General features: G+C 43.8%; 2 protein-coding genes across 2 annotated transcripts in view; both read left to right on the forward strand.

The window, feature by feature from the left end:
• The window catches only part of dgkq (diacylglycerol kinase theta), a 16,204-nt gene extending 8,489 nt beyond the window's left edge, over positions 1-7,715 (forward strand). The window contains exons 13-23 of the mRNA XM_088292453.1: positions 134-284; positions 362-400; positions 474-589; positions 1,159-1,310; positions 1,401-1,549; positions 1,727-1,902; positions 1,987-2,087; positions 3,107-3,253; positions 3,320-3,431; positions 4,275-4,427; positions 4,915-7,715. Coding sequence (XP_088148579.1) covers positions 134-284; positions 362-400; positions 474-589; positions 1,159-1,310; positions 1,401-1,549; positions 1,727-1,902; positions 1,987-2,087; positions 3,107-3,253; positions 3,320-3,431; positions 4,275-4,427; positions 4,915-5,010 — 1,392 coding nt within the window. The 3' untranslated portion in view covers positions 5,011-7,715. The remainder of the gene's footprint in view (positions 1-133; positions 285-361; positions 401-473; positions 590-1,158; positions 1,311-1,400; positions 1,550-1,726; positions 1,903-1,986; positions 2,088-3,106; positions 3,254-3,319; positions 3,432-4,274; positions 4,428-4,914) is intronic.
• A 455-nt stretch (positions 7,716-8,170) lies between these two features.
• nfkb1 (nuclear factor of kappa light polypeptide gene enhancer in B-cells 1) lies at positions 8,171-22,259 on the forward strand. The gene is made up of 23 exons (XM_088292456.1): positions 8,171-8,395; positions 11,387-11,430; positions 11,524-11,608; positions 13,606-13,646; positions 13,865-13,963; positions 14,669-14,820; positions 14,951-15,114; positions 15,702-15,860; positions 16,198-16,302; positions 16,380-16,471; positions 16,915-17,053; positions 17,162-17,311; positions 17,401-17,508; positions 17,619-17,847; positions 17,932-18,049; positions 18,682-18,880; positions 19,311-19,480; positions 19,573-19,675; positions 19,742-19,872; positions 20,148-20,214; positions 20,712-20,875; positions 21,053-21,182; positions 21,288-22,259. The coding sequence occupies exons 1-23, from the start codon at positions 8,389-8,391 to the stop codon at positions 21,413-21,415; spliced, it is 2,784 nt and encodes a 927-aa protein (XP_088148582.1). The 5' UTR covers positions 8,171-8,388; the 3' UTR covers positions 21,416-22,259.
• Positions 22,260-23,808: the final 1,549 nt, after the last annotated feature.

The raw sequence follows: 23,808 nt of genomic DNA on the forward strand, positions 1-23,808 counted from the left end.
TGTCAGTCATTGCAGTAAAGATGTCAATGACAGTTAGCATTAGCATTAGCATAGATTTATTGTCTCCGCCCGGTGAAGGAGATGTGGATTGGAGGCTGTTTTGTCATTTACTGCGTGTGTATGCAATTCCCAGACGTCTTTGCGGCAGATGAACCAGACTCGCTTCTATGTGGCGGAGAGGCGGAGCCAAGCGGTGGAGGTGAACCTGCTGATTGGAGGGCTACCCCCGTTGCTGTCCAAAGAGGAGTACTGGCAGCTCATGCAGGAACAGTTGACCGTCAAGAGTGAGCACACACACGCGTGCGCATGCACACGCCCGCGTCCTCATGACAACATAACTTTTTCTTTGTCTTGCCTACAGGTCACCTAGCAGTCATCAGCCATGTGTACGCCAACCAAGGTGAGTTGGTCGCCATGGCGACCAGGCCACAATTGATAGCACCCTTATATGTGGCACGCGTGCGTGTGTTCAGGCGTGGTGGCGTTGCAGTTGTCGTGTTTCTCCGAAGCTGAGCGCGTGTTCATGTTGGCCAAAGACGTGAGCGTCAACGGCAAGTCGTTAACGTCGCTCGTCATCCCGGACATCCAGGTATGCTGGGGGAACAGTAAGATGCTTACATGATCAATATGTCCGTTTCATTTGTTTATTATTTTTTTAATTTAATTAAAAAATACATTCATACTGCAGGTCATGTTGTCGTCTTGGCATTTTCTTTTTTCAATCCGGTCTTTTTATTTACCCGGAACTATTCAAACTCCCTCACCTGTGTCCTGGTTCTTTAATTTCCGGCTGTAGCTTATGTACCTAACATAGCGGCCATAGGGCGACATCTGGTGGCCAAAATTCGAACAGCAACAACACAACACCTAAGACGTGTTCGTCAAGTGTTCTGTGTCAACATTGAAGTTAGAGATGCAAATCGTTTCGTTGATCAGTTGATTGTTGCACCTGGAGTTGTAGTCATTGTTGATGATTGGACATAGATCTTTATTTTTCTTCCAGGGTCATTGCAATACCAATTATTAGTAGTCAATGAGGATGATAACTAATATATTTAGGACTGTTATTATTATCATATTGTGCAGTAATCTGGGGAATATTCGCTTCTTAAAAATAATATAAAAATGAATGCTGCTTCTGTTGATGTGCCATTGCAGCTCAGCCTGTTGGGCGTGGACGTGCGTCCCCTGCTGGTGTTTGTCAACACAAAGAGCGGCGGCTTGAAGGGCAAAGACCTTCTCTACGCCTTCCGCAAGATTCTCAACCCACACCAAGTCTTTGACCTCTCCAATGGAGGACCGCTGCCAGGGTGACTTTTTCGTACCATTGAGATCGCCGTCATATTTGAGACAGGAAGCAAGTTGCAAGGATTTTTGCGTGTCTCTGTGCGTGTGCGCAGCCTCCACACCTTCCGAGACATTCCCAGCTTCCGTGTGTTGGTGTGCGGGGGCGACGGCACGGTGGGCTGGGTACTGGGCATGTTGGAGGCGCTGCGGCACCAGCTGGCCTGCCGGGAGCCACCCGTTGGCATCGTGCCGCTTGGAACAGGTCAGGCGCCCTCTCTGTCTGTGGGTGGAAGCGCGCGTGTGTGTGTGTGTGTCAGAGAGTGAGAGTTTGTCTTTGCATGCATACACGTGTCCGTGTGTGTGCGTGACTGACAGCCAGAGCGCTTGTGCGTGGCCCACGTAGACGTTAAGCGTCCAAATACGACCATTCCTCCCAAAGGTAACGACCTGTCCCGTGTCCTGCGCTGGGGGGCGGGCTACAGCGGCGAAGACCCGTCTCACGTCCTGGCCTACGTGGACGAGGCGGAAGAGGTTCTGATGGACCGATGGACCATCCTGCTGGACGCGCAGGATCTTGCCGAGAACGGCGCCGACGGCTTCCTGGATGCTCCCAAGGTGCGTCCGCCCGTATCGAAGAGCAAAATTACCAGAAGGGAGAAAATTAATTCCGGCGTGAGCTAACGTCCATCATTGTTCCAGATTGTCCACATGAACAACTACTTCGGTGTGGGCATCGACGCAGAGCTCAGCCTGGACTTCCACCAGGCCCGCGAAGGCGACCCGGACAAGTTCACTAGCCGGTACGCCATGTGTGATGTCATGTCATTTCCCGTCATCACGCCACGCCACAATCAGTAACATAACTGATTTAAAAAAAAAAAAAAAAAGAAGAAATAAAAATTCCATCACTTTATTCGTAATTTCAAATGGACAGTGTAGAAAATGCACAAACATAAATGGATGATGCTTCAGTTGCTGGGTTGGTCCGTACCATCAGTCAGAAATTTGGCAAATGTAGTGGTGATTGCTGTCCAAAGTCAAAACAGTTTTTGCAAAAAAGATAATCCGTCATGTTTCATGGACGATGGCAGAAATTGGAGAATATTTACTGTTGAAAGCGTGAAATTCCGAGGACTTGGACAATTTCAAGTTAAAAAAAAAACATTAAGCAGTTAGTTGTCAATTATTTTGATTATCAATGACTGATTAATCAGTTAATTGTTGCGCTGGTATTTGTGAATTTCTTTTTTCTTTTTTTTTTTGATTAGACCAGTGTTTTTTTTTTCAGGGCAGATACCAATTATTAGTAGTCAGTGAGGCCGATAATCAACATGTTAAATAATACAAACTTTAACACATAACTTTGTTTAAATGTCTAGAAGCATGTTTATAAAAAAAAAAAAAAACTTTCGGATCAAAACTGGGTTCCCCCAATAAATAAACATTTGATAAATTGTATTATTTCTTTTTATAAAAAAAAAAATGGCATTCATTTCTCTTGTTCAGGTAATCTTTTTAGGCTGAATTGATTATGGATGGATGATTTTTAATAAAAAATATAAAAATAAATCTGATTCGCTTAAGAAATCTCTGCATGTTTGTGACACTATCTGTTGAATTGTTCATAATTCTCATCTAAGATGGAACTTTAGAAGACTACTTTGTTTATTAATCAAATGTTATATATTTGTTTACTGTAAATTGAATAGTCGACATTGATGAAATGAAGTAAACATCTCATCAAACAAAAAACGTAATTCCCACTGCGGAGTTTTCCCTCCGTTGCCGCGTGTTTTGATTCGATGCTGTTGGCTGCCAGGTTCCACAACAAGGGCGTCTACGTCAAAGTGGGCCTGCAGAAGATCAGCGCCACCCGCAGTCTGCACAGGGAACTGCAGCTGCATGTGGACGGGCGCCACATTGCGCTGCCCAACATCGAGGGCCTCATCTTCCTCAACATTCCCAGGTGAGGACGAGCTCGGCCCATGCCGACCCCCTGACCTCACCATCCCTGCGCCTTGCATCCTCGTAGTTGGGGCTCCGGCGCTGACCTGTGGGGTTCCGAGGCTGACGGCCGCTACGCCAAGCCGAGCATGGACGACGGCCTGCTCGAGGTGGTGGGAGTCACAGGCGTGGTTCACATGGTGAGCGGACGTGCTACTTGCTGCTGAGGCTGAACGCTAGCAATACGAGAGCTGTCATTTTGACCGTTTTCAATCTTGGATGTTATTCCTGTGCGTATATAGATACAAGATGCTACTGGCCTCTTGACTTTTACTAATTCTGTTTATATTTCATCCCCATGTTGCAATTTATTTTGTATTAAACTAAACTGAAAATAGTGACGGTGTGCCAGTCAATTTGAGGGCTTTACAATCTTTAGCACGTTGTGTTGGGACAGCGCCGCCAGGTTCCCATAGCAACCAGCGGTTGTATTGAGAAGAGCTGCTGGTCACCATTATCTATAAAAAAAAACAACTATCATAGTTGAAATCCCATTCTCTTAAAAATATTGTCAAGATTGAGGATGAATTGCTCAGATGAGACACAGTGAGTCCGAGGATATAAGTCCTGGGCAAGAAAAAAACACATGTTTGGTGTGATAAAATAGGCTATTGGATGCCATAGTTGTGGCATTTCAAACACTCCATGCCAGACATGTTTCTGATTTACTTTGTCATTTTTTTAAATGAAGGAAAATCGTTTGCAGCAAATATCTCCTTTCCTTGGGGCCCAAAGCAGCTGCATTTTATAACGAGTGACCCACAAGCAGTGCGAAAGCTGCATGGGACAAAAGTCGCCCCACCAACAGTTTCTCATTAATTTATATGACATAATTTACATTAAAAGATACTCACAAGTGAATTTTAATGAACAAAATACCTTTATTAGACACTCGAGCAGCGAGTAATAATGATTTTAGTCGTAGTTGTAATAGTTTTTTGGTGGTGCCAGTGTTTTAATGGGACATTACGTGCTTACCACAGGGTCAGGTGCAGAGCGGCCTGCGCTCCGGCATTCGGATCGCCCAGGGGACTTACATGCGCGTGACCCTCAGGAAGGCTTTCCCTGTGCAGGTGGATGGAGAACCGTGGCTGCAACCTCCAGGACACATCATCATCTCCGCCGCTGGACCGAAGGTCGACAAACACAACAACACAGCACAAACACGGCAGAGATGCCTTTTGCGCCAGGCGCAAACCTCACGTCGCCAGAATCGTCAATGAGAGCAAGCATTTTCAACACTTCCGATTGGTCAAGCACTTGTCAAAAATAAAACGTCCATTTGGGGACTGGCCAATAACATTTTGACCAAATTTGGACATAGGAGGTTTCAGCCTGACGCCAGCGATATTTACTGGGGTGGGCAATTTCATTTTTCTGTTTTAATTTTGTGGCTTCTGTCGTTGAAATTTTAATATTTATTCTGTTTCTTTAAGGAAAAAAGGATAAAATGACTAAAATCACAAATGAGATTTTTGTGTTAGGGGGATATTTAATTAATTACAGATATATCATAATAATCGGAAAACCATAGGAGTCACAATATTTAGCAAAGTAGTATAGTTTGGTGATCTTTGGTGTACCTAATGAAGTGACCAGGGGGGTGTCATGGCTGGTCCGCAGGTGCGCATGCTGAAGAAGTCCAAGCACAAACACAGGAAGTCGGCGGGCAGTGGGCGCTCGGAAAGTACCTCCTCCTGGGATGGCGTTCAGATGTGATGTCAAATTATGATGCTAATGCGGTGCAGGTAAAAAAAAAACCACAAAAAAAACCCCACAATGACGACGTCGCTATGGAAACGCTGGAAACGTTGACCGCAAGCTTTGAAGTGAAGGAGCGGTTGCCATGGTGACTGACCACTCAGACATTTGGATGTTGTCATGATGACGTGATTGGTCCACTCTAATGTAGCTCTGCTGATATCATGCTGATTATTTAACAATTTTAAAATGTTAATCATGTGACAAGTTGGAAATGACGTAAGACAAGATAACTTGTTTTTATTTTGTAAACGTTTACTTGAAAATGTCGACGAGCAGTGTTCCTCAGACTGGGGTACCCGGACAAAATCAGGTCAAATAAGTTATTTTGTGTCATTTTAAAAATGTGTCCACAATAGACACCGCATATTTGCCATTCTGCACACATGGATTCCCCTGTCTCGTGATTATTATTATATTTTTTTTTTTTTTTTTTAATTTAGATTGACTTTTTTTTTTTTAGGAGCCAACTTTTATTATGGAAAACACTAACTGGCGGTATATTCCTGATTATTTAAGAAATTTGGTGGGTTATTTTTTGTATTGTTTTTTTTTTTTTTTTGTTATTAACTCCCCCACTTCCGATCCAAATATGAGTGTCAACTACACGCATATTTTAGCTATTCCCATTGCATAAGGGGACCGACCCGCCCGTTAATAAAACCGGTAGGAATAGAAAGCTCTAATATGATTGGGACCAATCATGACATAAATATTTTTTCAAGAACAAACAACATTTTTCAAGAATACAGTATTGAAAAAAAAAGGCATGTCCTCAAAGGTACATAAAATTGTATTTCCCAATTCATTTGATAAAATGTGAAAGTGTTCCATCGTTAAGTTGAACTTTAGTATCATATTGTCAACACATTATTTTGGAAAAGTAGGACTTGCATTTGTTGTTGTAAAGATTAGAATGTGTGTATATATATATATATATATATATATATATATATATATTTTTTTTTTTTTTTTTTTTTTGGGTCGCGACAAAATCTGTTCTTGTAAAAATGTACTTTGTTTTCTAAACAAAATGCAACTTTATTCTCATAACATTACAGCATTTCATATAAGAAAAACAAATGTCATCGGAACGTTACAATTTTCTTTCTCGCCACATTATGACTTTTTTTAAGGAAAAAATACATTCCTGTCAGATTCCTTTTTTTATTTATTTATTTTTTTTTAAAAGACGACTTTTCTCGTACTTTTGCAACTTTTTTTCTAAAATATAAAAAGTGATTTTTTATTTTATTTTTTTTAATCATAACATTCTATTTACTGCAAAAATCAGCGGCTCCATTGCCATTTCGGGGTACCCGAATGTGTGGATTTAAGGCTTTAGCGCGTTTACATACTTGAAAAGTGCCATCACTCACTCATCCTCTGAGAACTAAGATGAGTGTTACATCACGTTGGATTTGTGAGCCCCCCCCTACTTGAAATGGTCGTCTTGTTTACTTCTGTTTTATTTGCATGTCGCTTAGCGTGTCAGCCGAGTGGCGACAGGGAAAGTGGTGGCGTGTTTGCAAGTGTCATTTGAATACTTTTCCTTTTGCTAGCTACCAGGTGACCTCAGCAAATGGCATATTTTATTCGGGCCCTACCGATGTGGAATTTTGTTTCTTTAGGGCAATTCTGATGTTTGAAGGAATACAATTCTGATAACTGATTAATCAGCCGATTAATTGAATAAATTAAATTAACTTATTTTTTGTCCCTTAACATTCGAGAAAATTGGCCTTTTTTCCCGAGGGGTTGATTATCATTATCTTTGTCTTTTGTTCTATTGTGTTAATGTGTAAAAAACAAAAAAGCCAATTCTAAAAGAGCTAATATCGCCGGATTAAATCGGCAGGCCGATGAGGCGGTCATGCCTCGTTTGCAACTAGGAGTTGTCCAATAAGTGTACAAACATGTTGAGACGTCAACGCTAAAGAGGAATGTCCGCCGCTGTGTTGCTGACATTTTGTATTTCGTGTGCTTTCATAACGTGATGAAGACTACAGTATACCGATGTCTGTCTGTCTGTCCGTCCTGGTTGTGGTGATTAAGCCCCGCCCCCTGCCATATATGTTCCTTGGAATGGAAAATCACCTCCACGCTAGTATGATGAATTATTTTGGACTCCGCATTATTCATCTGCCCTTCCATGCACTAGTACACACTTTGCCCTCACTCATAAGACAGCACACTTGTAGAAAATGTCTTACGTGTACTTTTTGTTCCCACTACAGTATAACATTTATGAATACTATTTGCACAACTACATCTTACAAGTGAGACAAAACTGTGCACCAGACATCTGTGCTACAACTAGTGTTACAAGTGCAGCACAATACTTGATTCATCCCCATGAGGCGCTTGTAGTGGAAACAAAACCACTTATTAGCAGGACGTTCTACTAGTTGTTGAATTCCTTCACTAATGAGGACAATGAGACAATACTAGTAGCCGATTATGGAAGCAATGCCTGCATGGGCTTTCGACAACTTGTGAGCACCGTCTGACCGACGCGGATTGTCATGAACATTTGTCAACAGAGAGCCACTCACTCCAAACCACGGATGACATCCTGGTGTGCCAATGACGTCAAGTTTTCTTTGTCTTGTTGCCTCAACATTGTGGAATGTTGGCTAAAGTAGTAAAAAAAAATAATAATCTGCCTGTGTGTGTGTGTTAATGTTGTTGTCCATGTGGGGGCGCTAAAAGTAAAAGTTGTCTTAGCTTTCTTTCTAGAAACACAAACAAGATTAATTTAGCCATCACGTTTGTTGTGACTGGGATCAGATAACCTTAACCCTGACTTGAATTCCTGACCCTTAAATCCCTGGCCCAGGCTTAAAACCCAAATCCTGGCTTTAAACCCTACTTTGAAATCTTAACACTGACTTAAAATGCGAACTAAAACGTAAATTATTGCTTGAATCTGTAAACTTAGTTTAAAACGCTTGCTCAGGATTACCTTGATTTGCAACCCTAAACCTCATTTATAATCCTAGCCCAGGAATAAAACCTTTTGAAACATTGACTTGAAACCTAAAGCCAGGTTCGAAACACGAATTTAAAAGCTTATTCTTGCTTGCAAACCGATCGCAGGTTGTTTAAAAAAATGTGGAAGTTGTGGTGCTGCCGTGGTTGACCAACAGGGGGCAGAAGATTCCCCAGTGAAGATCTTCAATAGATAGGACAAGCGCTCACTCTGAAGGGCAAAATGAAAACTGGTTTGAAGTCGAGGCCTTAAGGGAAAGTGTAAAGAAGGAAAATAAATCAACATATGCCCCTTTTCATCAACACGTGTGACAAGATGACGTTGGCAAAGTGGGACATCATCTCATGTCATGTGAGTATGCTTGGCTCACTTCGGCCTTTTTGGTGAGCCTTCAAGTTTGGATCCTTTTTAACCCTGAGCTTGTTTCTTTTATCCGTCACTCATTCGTTTGCGTTTATGTGTGTTTGTTTGTCTCATTTATGCATTTGCTATTCTTGGACGTCATTGTAATAAATGTAACTGTTTTCAAAACTGCATCAATTCATCCTTGAGTTGACAACTAATTGACGAACAAATGAAATTATTACTTTGATAGTTGCTTTATCGTCGAGAGATTTCAAATTAGAAATTATCGTAAATTCAGCTACCAAACCATAAAAAGAAACATTTCTATGTGTGCATTTTCAAAACTGTCATTTAGAAATCATGTCCAGTATTTAAATACAAATTCGACTTTTTACTTTTTTTGAATAATTTTTTTATCAGTTAAAATCAAATTCCTTGAAGACATTAATTGCCAGATTGCTTGACAATGAACCTAAAATTGCTTTGCTGTAGATATTCTCAACGTTATGTTAAGTTAAGTTTGTTGTGGCTGGACAGAGTGAGATATCTTACTGCTGTGGAGATCTCTGTAGCACGTCACGGGGAATTTCCCGACGGGAAGCAAGTCGACCTTTAATGCCGGGAATTACTATTCTCGTGTTTTGTTTTGTTTTTGAATGAAGAACAAATAAAACCAGTGTGCTTGTCTCGGCCAGCATTTGTCCAAATATTTTCTTTTTTATTTCGCTTCTGGTTTCCTTGCGGTTGAGCGATATGACGTCACGGCGCTTGTGACTGCAATGGCGGCGCCGCGCGTGTCAATCAAGTCAATTTGACAACAAATGCGAAGAAGCGAGTAAAACGACGCCGCTCCACCAGCAAGGTAACGACACACGTTTGCGTGCGACTTCCACTCGGTGAACATTGACGAATGTCGGCGAAAGTCTCCTCGCAAAGCGAGCGCCCTTTTTGTCGCGCGCTCACTTCCTCGTTCAAGTTGCTTTGAAAGTCGACCGCTGCGCTCCAACTCGCCCAAAAGCCACGAAAGGTTTTCACGCGTGGAGGCGGACCACCCGGGAATGTTGGACAATGGCACAAGAATTGGGCGCGGGTTGGGAAAGGGTCCCCTGGGAGACTGGAAGGGACTGTAATTTGTGCGTTTGCTCCCTCGCTTGCTGCCGGGGAAGAAGTTTGCAAGGGTTCGGGGAAGGCAGCAAAAGTCCGCATTCAAGGCAATTCACCTTGTCATCGTCTTTTGTTGTTGTTTTGCTCGAATTTCAAGCTTGAATGAAGCACACTTGTAAAAGATGACAATGTATGGAAAGTAAGTTAGAGCTGTGGTTTGGAACCTGCAAACGATGATTTAGAACTATTATTCCTTTTCACGTCAATAATACTTTAATTCACTCGTAATAGGTGTATTAGTATCGTCGTAATTAAAGTCTTTCAAGAAAGTTTTGCTGAATTGAGCTTGAATTTGCCGTGGATTGTATTCAGGGGTGTTGTGTCGTTCTTGAACAATTCGTTCAAAAGGAACGAATCTTTTCATTGAACGTCAGTGAATGGACCACTTCCTCAAGTGATTCGTTCTTTTTTTCCCAGTTTATTTGAGCTCAGTAACGGGTATTTGGTCAGTCATCGCGAACGACCAAAAACCGGCACCTGCAGATGGACGAGGAATTTTACTGAACATACTGTTATGCTATTGGTGTTCACAGATTCAGTGAGTACATTTTGCGTTCGCAAACGATTCCGTGAGTGAACGCAATGTCATTTCCAATTCAGGTACAATTCGGTGTAAGCAACTGTTGTCATTTCCCATTTACAAACGAGTTGGCGTGAGAACGTGATATAATTTCCCTTTCGCCAATGATTTATTGAGTCAACGTGCTGTACTGCTATTCTCATTCGTACATTACAGCTGCAACGTTTGATAGTAAGAACTCGTTCACACATAATTCAGTGAGTGAATGTTCTGCCATTTCCCATTCACTTGCCGTACCTATTACGACTACTACTCCTTCTAATTTGGTGCTAAGTTGAGTCAGCAGTTCGGACTTTTCGCTCAGTGCTCGGAGACTTGGTGACGGAGGCACGGATTTGAGCTCTGAGTTACGTTGACGCCGCAATGTAAAAATGGCACAGATGGTGAATGCACATGTTGAAGGGGCATCCATGTCATCCATTAGTCATGGAGTGGGCATAATTTAAGAAAATATCTGTTCGCTCAGCTTCTTTCTAACACATACGAAATGGCCTTTCACTTATAAAAGCGCTTTCCTACCATCAAGGTGCTCAAACATTCACATGATGATTTGTGTTTCAATCTGCCAAAATGTAGTGCCAACCTCTTGCTAGGAGGACTTTTTTTCAGTATCCGTGACTGGTATCGTTAGCGTTCATGAGTACTTGATACATTAAAGTAAAACCTGTATACACTGTCGCTATTTGTCCATGCCGAAATATTGTATCACCATAAAGAACGTATATTTAGATAATTAATATCACAGTATTTCGGTTATACTTTAAAGTATTGAAAATATGCGTTATTAAGTTTAAATTGTACCCAGCATGGATTTATCTCCTCAATATCCATTTCAAAGTTGTACTTATCTCATTTTATACTAGTTTTGTACTGTACTTAATTAGTACTTGTCTTGTATGTGTACTTTGTTTAGCGCGTATTGCACTTGGCATTTTTTTTCGCGCTTATGTTTAGTTTGTACTCGGGCCCAACCAATTGATTGCACGGCCAATTTAATTGGCTGCCCAAAGACAGCTGGGATAGGTTCCAACATTCCCGCGACTCTCGTGGGGAGAAGTTGTTCAGATAATGGATGAATGGTGCACACATTATCACATTACACACATTATTATTCTAATCGGTGGATGAAATTCTCATTGGCGCAAAGCCGTAAAAGTCATTTGATTTTCTTTTCTTTCTCCCAAACATTCTAAGACTGAATAGAATCAAGTAACTCGATAAACAATTGCCTTTTTTACCCCCTCCCTTTTCAGGTACCATGGCGGGAGACGAGCACTTCCTTCCTGTCAGCAGTCAGGTGCGTGCGAGTGTGTGCACGTCACATCCAATTCTGCAACGTCTTGTGCCACCATTTTTCATTTTTATTTCAAATGTTTGCTTGCGGCATCAGATTCTGGACACGCTGATGATGGATCCCTCGTGGGACATCCCACAATTCCCTGTACTGCAGTCGCACCCGGCGTCCACCAGGACAGGTGAGCTCGTCGCTTCTTCCCGACACATGAAGTTGGAGCCCTCACTCATACGTTTGACATGACACCCACCAGAACAGAGATGAGGGTCCAACCCATCTGGAGTTTCTCGAGGCCGATTATGTTATTTGACTGAAAAAAAAAATGAACTAACAGCAGAGAGGAGTTTTCATGTCCAAATACATGCAAAAAAAAAACAAATAAACAAGCACAAACTGATGATTTGATCTTTGAATTGAGGCCCAAAAAATGTTTAAAGAACATCACAAGGCAACTTCTGAGATGATTTTTGCATGATGACCTTTAACGTTGAATCACATTTCTTCTACTGCATTATTTGCGTTGCCATGATTGGATGACTTCTGATGATTTCGTCTTTGGCCCAGTTGCATTTGAAATGACGTCGAGTGAGAGACGCATTTCCAAGTGTGAGAATAGGTTGAGGTTGTTGTGGCCGTGAGAAGGTTTGATCATTTTTTTCACGTTTCCCATCAAGAAAAGTGTGTCCACACTGACGCAAACACAGTAACAAAACATTCTCCTATTGTTCACCATGATGGTGACAAGTGTCAAATCTTCTGCAGCACCAACGGAACCCGCTAACCTGACATTGTTGGTGACAATGTTGGCTGTGTTGCCGTGCACGACCACATGGGGACTCTCGCAACCGCGTCATTGGCCGGCTTAGATGTCTATTGGAAGGCGTAATATGGTTGAGGTTTGGCTAGTTCTAGGTGCAACTTATATATGTTAAAATTAGAGCTCGGTCTGGCACTCCAATTCTCCGTTACCTAATTGTTTTGACGGCAGCGACTCACTACGGAGAATGTGTTTCTTTTGCGTTTCAAATGGCTTAACTTAACTTAGTCGCAAGTCGCATTGCGGCCAAAGGTTGAATGTTGCTCAGTTATTTTGCTTTGCATACGTCGCACGTTCGGTGGCATGGCTACGACTACTTCTCTGTCTTCCGTTTCTTTGTTTATTTATTTATTTATTTATTTTTGCTGTCGGCAAATAATTTCGGCGTGTGCCACAACAAGGATTTTTTTATTCGTAGCAGCAAATGGCTCAGGAACGGGCCTTTGCATACAATGCGACTCACGATTTTAGTTAAGGTAAGCTGGTTTACATTTCTAATTTTGTACTTTATACTTTCATAGTTAGGAGTGGAAGTTTTGAAGATAATTCCCCGCCCAAACTCATCTCTTCTAGGTATCAGCTTTTGTCCCCCCCCCAAAATGTGGCTAATATTCTCAAACAACTTTTTTTTTTAATAGTCCGAAAAATACAGTATGTCCAAAAAAAAAAAAAAAAACAGTTTTAACCCTCACACAAGCTTGTAAGGCATTTCAACTTGTTCTGAGTTGATCATTTTCGAAGTGCGTAAGCCCTCAACGTGAAGATGAAATCCTGTTTTCGTTTTGTAAACACAGAGAAAGTTTGTAAGAAAAGAAAAAAAAACCCTCCAAATCTGAATCTCAACCGATACTCTGCGGTGGCGGGAAAAGTGAAAGAAGAGTTTCATGACGCGGCAGCAGCGGGCGGCGTCCCTCCGTTTTCACTTCCTGTTTGTCGCTCTTCACGCCAGGCCGCCCTCACAATTTGGCGCTAACGTGACGCACGCTGGATGTTGACGGCACAACGAGAATTCTTTGCGAAAAAGTTGCCGGTGGAAACTAATTTCAACGAAGCCCACGCAGCCACGGCAACGGTCACCTTCACTAATTGAAGTCAAGTTGACTGTTTCCATGGATACCGCCACTTCCTCTTCTCCGGAAACTTCCACTACATCCTCCACCTGCTTGATTGCAAGGTTGCGTCCAGGACCGCCAAATTTGCAACAAATGAAATCCGACATGTTGCCACCAAGTATTTATTGTCATGCGCTATATAATAAAGTTGTATTGTATCGTATGATATCATGATTAATATTTCAAGGCTGCAACTAACAATTATTTTAATACAGTGATTGATTAAATCGTTTTTTTTTTGTTTTCCAGGGGACGGCCCTTTCCTGCACATCTTGGAGCAGCCAAAACAGGTGCGTGCCCAGCACACGCCAACTGGACAACACCAAAAATGTACATAATATGTAAATAAAGTGTACATATATGGCATGTGCTTTTAAGAAATAAGTTAAGTGTTAATTTGACGATGAGAAAAGATGACCGACTGAGTGCGTTTATTTGCGATGCACGCTTCCAAGCGTGATGTAGTCACGTGACGGCGCGCTAACGTTCCGCGTTTGTGTTTCGACAGCGAGGCTTCCGCTTCCGTTACGGCTGCGAGGGACCGTCTCACGGCGGCCTGCCGGGAGCCTCCAGCGAGAAGAACAAGAAGACATATCCTGCCGTCAAGGTAACTTTACTCCAAAATAGAAAATGACATCTTGTGTAGTTTAAACAAGCTTGTGGCTTCGCTTTTCAGCCTTCTTGCTTAACGCTACTATAAATGTATTTTTCATTGCTTCAACAATTTCTGTTACGTCCCTCCCCCCCTAGCAAGAAAAAAAAAAATTGCGCAACCATTTCACCACTCTCCGCCCTAACTGTGAATTATCGCATTTGTTTATGCTTCGTCATATTTGCGCATTTTTGCTTTCGGGTGACTTTCTTTTGACTCACTTTCTTCGTTTTTTTCCACTTTTCATTTCATCCCGGTTAAAAATTCCTTCATGTTGTCTGTTTTTTTTTTTTTTTTTTACGGCAAAACAAACCTACACCATAGAGTTTATATTCGCTGCGAGCAATGGGCAATTAGAGCGCCACTGCCAACTACAGGTGTGGATGTGTAATTACACTTGTAGTATCGTGTTCTAGTAAGGCGGGGAAAAAAAGCATGTTTCCCAGCATCATGCTCCCCCCCCCCTCAGAATCCCACCGCGTCCGCCCAGGGAGGCCCGCCCCACTATTTGAGGAGCGCTGCTGTATGTTTTTAGTACCAATTTGGATCACTTGTATCTCAAGATGTATTTGATGGCTATTTTTTTCGTCTGGATCATCCTTTCTCCTGGTTGGCGACGAGCAAGTGACATTTTTGTTTTTGTGTGTGTGCTTTGCATAGATCTGTAACTACCAGGGTCCGGCCCGCGTGGTGGTGCAGCTGGTGACGGCGCTGACGCCTCTTCCCCGACTGCATGCGCACAGTCTGGTGGGCAAGCAGTGCGACAAGGGAGTCTGCATCCTTGACGTGCCCCCCAAAGACGACAACATCACGTAAGAACAGCCGTCGCATACCCAGATACGAAATGCACGAGTGTACACGCTCAAATATCTCACATATGCGCGTGCGTATATTCGTACGGAAACGCACACACACATTGATACGTTTGTTTTGTGTGTTCAGCTTCCCCAACTTGGGCATTCAGCACGTGACGAAGAAGAACGTGGCCAAGACGTTGGAGGAGCGCATGTGCGAGGCCGTCCGCATGGGCTACAACTTCGGGGTCTTCATCCACCCGGACGTCGACACTCCGCACGCCGACGCCCGTGTGCCTCGACAGCTCTCCGGTTCGTCCATTCGTCCACGTGTGTGCGTGTGTGTCTTGCTGCATGAAAGCTGCTAACACAGCATTGGGTGGTACAAACTCAGCCCCCAAAATTTCCAGCTCTCAAAACCGATTGTGGAAAGCCGGGACACGGCCGTTTCTCTTCTCAACAACATCTCTTGAGTGTAACTTTGTTCACGATTGTGAATGCGGGATGCTGAGTTACAGTTTGAAAGTGGATTGAGTGAGCGCAATCATTACACAATTATGACATCAGCTGAGAATAAATTTAGAATAACAAAACAATTCAATAGAATGTAAAGCTTTAAATCATTTGTGCATCATGATTTCATGCTGCAATTTCATTCATTGTTCTGTTCCTTCTGGTGTGCCCACCTTGGCCACCGGGGGGCAGTATAAAACTTTCCAGTCATGCAGACACAATTGAAGAACTTCTTCTCCTACTACTCCTTGATTTTATCTTTGGTCTGGACAAGCCAGTGCTTCGTTCCCCTTCCACACTTTTGGCTTCTGCAGCCTCTCAGGTGTCCTCTCGCACAGAACGGAGGCGGCGTAAACGAGCATATTCTTGTGTTGTGGCGTGTGCAGAGCAGCAGCGCGGCGCGATCGGCGGCGCGGCATGCGCGCAGGCCAAAGAGATGGACCTGAGCGTGGTGCGCCTCATGTTCACCGCCTTCCTCCCGGACAGCGACGGCGGCTTCACCAGGCCGCTGCATCCCGTCCTCTCGCACCCCATCTACGACAGCAGTCAGTACACACACACAAACATACGCACACATTGACACACAAAAACCGAAAACACCGAAATAAACAATAACTTCAGCCCTACACTCAACTCACTTGTCATATTGTTCCATTTTTATTGTTTTGGAAAGTGCTTGCTTCATACTTCAAAATTAGATTACTCAAATGAAGTTATTGATTGGCAAAACTGTTACCCCCCCTAAAATAAAAGTTATTTCAAGTTTGTTACATACAAGAAAGAAGTTCCATCAAGAAAAAAAAAATGTAATTTTTGTTTTCCAAGCTCTAAAACCGAATTTGTTTTTAAATTTAATTAAAAATGTCATTGTTTTGTCCTCAGAGGCTCCAAACGCGTCCAACCTGAAGATCGTGCGGATGGACCGGACAGCGGGCTGTGTGAGCGGCGGAGAAGAAGTCTACCTCCTGTGTGACAAAGTCCAGAAAGGTTGCACGCACCCAAAAACTGCACACTGAGCTTTTCCCGAGTGTCACGTGACTAACGTGTGCTTGCGCGTACGGCAGACGACATCCAAGTCCGCTTCTTTGAGGAAGACGACTCGGGTCTCACCTGGGAAGCTCTGGGAGATTTCTCCCCCACGGATGTGCACAGACAAGTAAGCGCCCTCGCACGTAGCCCGTTGTAAAAACCAAAGAGTATTAGAATTGATAAAACTAACAACATTAAATAAAATGAAAACTAACGAACACATCCTATATCGCTAAAGGTAAAATAATAATTATAGCAAAAAGCATTTAGGGTTCATTTTATTTCAGTATTTAAATACATTACAGAATAAGGACGGTAAAGTATTCATTGAGAATTGTTTACTTTATTACACAATACTTAATAAACTTTTTTATTATCTTCCACTTGACATAGACTCTATTAATTAAAATAAACCTAAAACTAATACTAAAACTCATGTAAACTGAAACTAAGCATTTTTAATATATAACAATTAATTGAAAGTAACAAACTAACCTTAAAATTTGTCAAAACAAATTAAAAATGAAACATAATTAAAAATAACTGCGTTTACATACGGCGCCTCCCCAGTTCGCCATCGTATTCAAGACGCCCAAGTATCGCGACCAGAACCTGCAGAAGCCCACGGCGGTCATGGTGCAGCTCAAGAGGAAGTCGGACAGCGAGACCAGCGAGCCCAAGCCCTTTACGTACCACCCGCAGATTATCGGTATGTCCTTTCCCTCCACTGCGACTCCGCCAAACAAAGATGTCATAAAAAGCACATTGAGGCCATGAGATCCTAATGTATGAAACTCAGTCATTTGTGCTTTTGTAGACAAAGAGGAGGTGCAGAGGAAGCGTCAGAAGACGTTGCCCAACTTCCAGGACTTCAGCGGCCTCGGCGGAGGAGGCGGCGGCGGCGGTTTGTATCGAGGAGGCCCAGGAGGTCCGGGAACAGGAGGAGGGCCAGGTTCTGCCGGAGGAGGTAAAACTTTCAAGCCCCTCTCGTATGCGACGCAGCCAGGTCTTAAAGAGGCGAGTTTTGCTAGGTGATGACCAACGCTTTTGCGCCAGCAGGTTACTTCCAGGGTTTGTCCGCCTTTAACTATGGAAGAGGAGCCGGAGGCGGAGCTTGTCCCACCGGCTATGCGACAAGTCTTGAGGGAGGCGGAGTCAAACATGGTGAGAAATCTCAGCAGGGCCTCTCGAGAAGTCTGAGGAAAACTCATTTTGTTGACTCCGTTCCATATTGTGGAAAAATGAAATCTGTGTCTATTTTGTTGTTCTTTTAGAAAATTCTCTCGGCGACTCGCCTCCCGACGATGACCCCGATCCCGATGATGACTCGGCAGCCCGCACTGTGACGTGCCCGCCGCAACAACAGGAAGCGCCGCAAGATGACAACGAGGTGACCGACCGGCACATGTCGGCCGTCTTTCTGTATGCCGCCACTGGCGACGCGGCGTACTTGCTGGCCCTGCAGCATCCCCTGATGGCGGCGCAGAACGACGACGGAGACACGTGAGTGCGCCTTGATGTTGGCGAGCGTCCCTGCCCACAAGTTTAAGTCGTAACATAGAGCGGTGGTCGCTGCGTGTGTTTCAGGGGACTCCACCTGGCCGTCCTCCACGGCCAGCAGGGGGCGCTGGACAATCTGACGCGGGTGCTTGCAGCACTGCCGCCGGGAGACCGACTTCTCGACATGAGGAACCGTCTCTACCAGGCGAGACCACGTCACTGCACATATAGACTAGTCTGGTCGCCAGTTAATATCACGTAGACAACCATTGGACTGCCAGCCAGTGAAAGTCAGCGCACATGTAGACAATGCATTGGCGAAAGGGAAGTCTGGGCTTTCATCACACAAAGAAAATGGATGATGGGTGGACTTTTTTTTTTTTTGTTTAATTAATTTTAATTGATTTTTTAGAGCTCATTTGTTAGCTTTTGATTTTTGTGTTTTTTTTTTATTTAAAAAAAAAAATTTTTTAAAGGCTTTCTTTTAGTTTTAGGATGCTTTAGGGGATGCTTGACAAATTAAGTCATTGTTTAGCAAACCTGGTCCTCAAAGAATGAAAGCTATTGAGTCCTGTCATGTGTGAAATTGACAGACAAAAACAAAGGATATTTTTGCTATAATTATAATTTTTTAAAGCATTTTTGTAATAATTGTGTAATAATGTAAATAAACATGTTTAATAATAACCTTGGCCGCCAGTCAATGTCACGGCACATGTAGACAAAAAAAAATAGACTAGTTGGCAGCGTTGCATTAAACATGCCATGTTACGTTCCATCGCCTACCTACGAGGTCATCATGTATGCGTGGGCCCCGCCCCCTCCCACTTTTACCAGACCCCTCTGCACCTGGCGGTGACGACGCAGCAGTCGGCGGCGGCACAGGCGCTGCTGGCAGCCGGGGCAGACCCCGCCCTGGGCGACCGCCACGGCGACACGCCGCTGCACCTGGCGGCGCGGCAGGGGGGTGACATGGTGCGCTTGCTGTTACGTCATCAATCCGTCAGACGAAGCGTCGACGCCTGCAACACCGCCGGTACGTATGCGCACACATAGTCATGTAAAGAACACACACTCACATTTCCGCACAAACAAACCCCTACTTTCACCTTTTTTTGCCATGTCGTTGCCCTTGGCGTTGTTGGTTTGTGCGCTTTTAATCACTTATGGCAGGGGTGTCCAAACTGCGGCCCGCCCACTATTTTAGTGGTCTGTCACATGTACAAAAAAAAAAAAAATGGTTCGCAATGTGATTTAAAATTTGTGGTCGGGTGTGGGCTATGTTAGAACTGTGGCTGTTGAAAAAAGTGAGTGATGGGGAACCACTTCTACTGTTACTATTATTAAAAATTTTCTAGATAGGCAAAGACACAGATTTTCAGCAAAATACGCACATACCTTGTTTTTTAAACCTATACGAGCACACACGCTGTTCGTCCAGTGTTTTGATTGGCTCTTGCCGGCAGGCTTGTGCGCCATCCACTTGTCTGTGACATCCAATCAGCTGCGGTCTCTGCGGGAGCTCTTGGAGGGCGGGGCCGACGTGGAGGCTCAGGAGCGGGGCAGCGGAAAAACCGCCTTGCACTTTGCTACCGAGGCCGACAACGTGTCGCTCGCCGGCTGCCTGCTGCTCGAGGTAACGGCGCGACCATCATGTCGTCGCCTTCCGATGATGTCATCGTAACACACGCCTTCTGACGACGTCATCACCCCCCTTGTGGTCGCCAGGGCAACGCCACGGTGGACTGTTGCACCTTTGACGGCTCCACACCCCTGCACGTGGCCGCCGGGCGGGGTTCCGTCAAGCTCACGGCGCTACTCATGGCGGCGGGTACGCATGCTGACCATCCAGCTGGGTCTGCTCATGTGTGTGTGAATGACGTGTTGGCCTTTTCAGGCGCAGACCCTCACAAGGAAAACCTGGAGCCCCTGTTCTACGAGGATGAAGACGGCGATGATGATGAAAACGACGATGACGAGGGCTACGTTCCCGGGACCAGCCCAATCAACATAGCCGCCTCTGAGCAGGTACGCCGCAAAGTCCATAAAATACAATATTCACTTTTATTCATAATCATCTTGTTGCAAATTATATGAGCATTCGGAAATTCCCAAGCAAGTGCAATGTCAATGATATCCCAAAATAATTTTTAATTGACATCCATTTCAGAAGAAACTTGCCATTCAAAGTTTACAAATTTGAGCTGAAACACCAGATATGAATACTGGAGAGGTAGAGATGATGTCATCAGATGGAAGAGGCAAGATGATGATGTCATTCGACATGCGTTGTGTGTTGTCAGGTGTTGGAGCTTCTCAGCGGTCGGGAGTACCGCCCCGAATGTTCTCGTGTGGCTCTCCCGCCTCAGGGTGAGTTTGTGGAAACGTGATAAGAAAAAGTCTTTTTCATTTTCTTTTTTCAATTATAGCTTACCGATCGTCAGCCAGTAACGTCACACATGCTAACGTGTCGGAAAAGTAAGATTATTCTTGCTTATGACTTAACATCTTTGCATTTCATTAACAGTTTGCATTAAAACACTGCGGCTTCTCATCAATTGAATGAAGAGTCGCCTTGCTCATCTCGCATGCTTTAGTTTGAGGGGGACGGAAAGTGCGAACATCGCTTGTTAGTTTAGTAACTGGCGGTTGTGTTATTACACTCACCAACTACGCCGACTGCCTGGCTCCCCATTCTCCATAAGACATATGTAAAAGAATCTCGATTTACGGAACCAACTGACGGAAAAGTGTCAACTCAAAAGGCTCCTTAGTGGCCACAACCGAGGAAATAAAAGCCAAAAGACGAAAGCTGAAGACACGTGATGTCATTTTTTTTTTTTTTTTTTTTCATGTGTGTGGCCCAGGCGACCTTCAGAGCCTCGGCACCTCGGTGAAGACGACGCTGTGCGGCGCCATGGCGAGCGAAGCATGCTGGGAAAAGCTAGCCGACGCTCTCGGTTTGGGAATCCTCAAGGCTGCCTTCAGACTCAGCTCGGACCCCGTCAAGACGCTCGTCGATTCGTACGAGGTAACGCGGCATCACATGAACATTTGCAAACAAAAGATGACTGCAGTGATTTATGCAAAAGCTAAACTTTCGCTATTCATGGGCTGGCAATTGTTCTGCAAAAATATACGAGTGTATTACACGTTTAATACATGCTAAGTACACATCAAAGTCTCAATGTTTACGCATGTGTCTCAGGTGTCTGGCGGCACCGTGCGAGACCTTGGAGCCGCTCTCAGATCCGTTGGCTCATGCAGCGCGCTGAGCATCCTGGAGGAGGCGCTGTGTTACCAGGACGACAAGCGTGACTGCGCAACACCAACACCGGGTGAGCGAAAGCCTACTTGCTTTTTGTGTCTCCATGGCGACCGCCCTCACCCAGTTTTTCACCTCTTTTTAACCGTGAAATGGGATTTCCTGTCACCACCTACAGGCGGTGACGATGGCGGTGACGGCATGGTGTGCGCTCAACTGGAGGACCTCAAGGTGGACGCCGAACGACTGGACGGGCGTCTGGACAGTGGCGTGTGCGACAGCGGGGTGGAGCTTTCTGTGGCGTGATTGTCTGGTTGGTTGTCGGAAGACTGGCAGATGCTGATTGAACCACACTCATCCCCCCTCCCCCTCAACTGAAAAGAACAATTTGGGGGCAGGAAGTAAAACTTGAAATACAAGCAGTCCATGCGTACGACGTCGGCACAAACACATACACTGATACGCACACGCACACCTACGCCAAGGCATACACACATAGATCACTCTGGAAGCAGTCAACATGTTCTAACTCGTGGACCACTTTGAACAGGACTGCCGCACTCGTGTGCATCGGCATTCATACACGTGTTATGTGATGATACGCGTGCACTTCTCTCGCCTGCACACATGAACAGGAAGTCACTTGGCAGACACTCCTTCAAATGCAAACGCTCCGACCGCCACTCACTCAAGTGCTCCACCACAAGAACAGGAACAGAAAAATAAAAAGGCCTTCGCAGTGGCTTGCATTTGTGCATAAATTTCTCCTCAAACATGGTGGGATCTTCCTCCAAGTCGAAACAGTCGACATGTTCATGGGCGGCTCCGATTGCCTCAACCGTCTGCTCTCAAGCTTCAATTGGCAGCCTGATGCGCTCAAATTCTTCTGCAAAATGTCTCAAACCTTTTGCTTTTTCCAGTGCATCCAGGCCCAGAGGAAGCAAAGCAGCCCCAAACTATTATTAGTCCTCCACGACCAGAGTTCGGAGGGTTACTTTCAAAATCTATTCCAATACGGTTACAAGTTACCTGTTACAAATTGTAGTTGGTAACATAATCTACGTAGTGTAATGTAACATGTAATTACTTTTGGATTACTCCCATACCAAATATGCAAATAAAGACGAAGAGAAAGGAAATAATATTTTTATATACATTTGTCTGGTCTTTTCTGTTTGAACGTTTTAAGAGTCTACGTGGTTTTGTAATGCACAAGGAAGTCGGAGCACCGGGAGTTCAAATTCAGAGCCTCAGGACTGTGAGGCAGATGTGCTAATGATCTAGTTCAATGCAAAATGTGCAAGCAAGTCGTGATGGGAAAATGAAGCTTGAAATTTGCTCCATTAACCACTTTAGTTTTTTTTTTTTTTTTACTCCTCTCGATGGCACTCTTTGATCAACATTGGACTGAAAGGCCACAGACTTGTCATTTCACAAACCCCTTTATTTAAACCAACAGCGCCATCTAGCGGAGTATGAAAAAAACTACAATTGGTTCGTGAAGCTTCATTTTCCCTAGCAAGCATTTTCATTTGTTTTTGGTCCTGAATTCATTTTTGGGAGTGTTGATGAACCCTTAGGCCAGTTGCTAGCATGTCAGGTTTTCAACAATGCTTCAATGTTTTCACTGTTGTGCAGGTTACTTTTGTGCCTCATCTTATCAGGGATTGTGTAAACATTTTATCTGACTGAGAGTCACTCGCTTGTCACGAGTTTACTCTTTTAGAATTATCTTGCTCATAACTATGGTTGTCTTACTTATAATTAGCTTTATTATATTTAGCTATCTAGTCACACGTTAACATCATTATAGCAAGCTTGCTAAAAATGACACGTAGTTAGCTTCATTTCAACTAGCACGTAGCTGGCTTCATTATTTTTTTAAGGAAGCACATCGACCAACATGTTGCTAGCGGGTTAGTGACGCTTGATAATGCTTCTCGGATTTGCGATGTTAAAGCAACTTGAATTATTTTAGATAACCTTTAATAGAATGCCGTTACTGGAATCGATGATTCCTTGTGTAACAACTGCCGTACAGACAGAAAAAAACACGAGGTCCTTTATCATCATTCAAATACCGCCAATTGTGTTAAAGGTAAAAAAAAGCAAATCCAGTACTTGAAATATTTTTTTTTTTGCTCCTCATTCAAAACACCACAAGAATGAATTAAATATGGAAAAAAAGTGAAGTGACTTGATCTCAGGCTGGCTTCGATACCTGGTGGAGGAGCGGCAATCGTCTTTATACAAACAACAGATTAACACATTTTTCAATTGGACACATTGCAAGAAGCAGCGGACGCACCCATTTTTTTTTCACACACCATTAAGTCATTTTAATCTCCGAGTTTGTCTTTGTTACACGTCGTCGCACACTACAGAGCAGACAGAACTGGCGCGCGCGCACACATTTCGGGATCATCTGTAACCCCCCATTAAATTACATGAAAACAATCATTTATAAAAATTAAATATGCATAAGCGTTTTGTTTTTAAGACCAATACGCACGTTGCAATCATATGTTCAAAACAAGTTGATGATACAATTTCAAAAAAGTTTCACGTCATGTACACAAACAACTTTTTCATAAATCCTGCGAGTCATGAGTCCACTTAAGCTTTGGCTTCAAACTTCAAATGGTTGCCATGGTTACCACAGTTACAGGTTGGACCGTTGCAACAGCAGACACTGGAGC

The sequence above is a fragment of the Idiotropiscis lumnitzeri genome, chromosome 4, assembly GCF_059441095.1.
Source record: "Idiotropiscis lumnitzeri isolate Australia: NSW breed Sydney's pygmy pipehorse chromosome 4, RoL_Ilum_1.0, whole genome shotgun sequence".
NCBI lineage: Eukaryota > Metazoa > Chordata > Actinopteri > Syngnathiformes > Syngnathidae > Idiotropiscis > Idiotropiscis lumnitzeri.

Coding starts and splice junctions, on each gene's coding strand:
- nfkb1 (XM_088292456.1), top strand. Junction 16,303..16,379: donor GTGTGACAAAGTCCAGAAAG/GTTGCACGCACC, acceptor CGCGTACGGCAG/ACGACATCCAAGTCCGCTTC. Junction 17,848..17,931: donor CAGAACGACGACGGAGACAC/GTGAGTGCGCCT, acceptor CGTGTGTTTCAG/GGGACTCCACCTGGCCGTCC.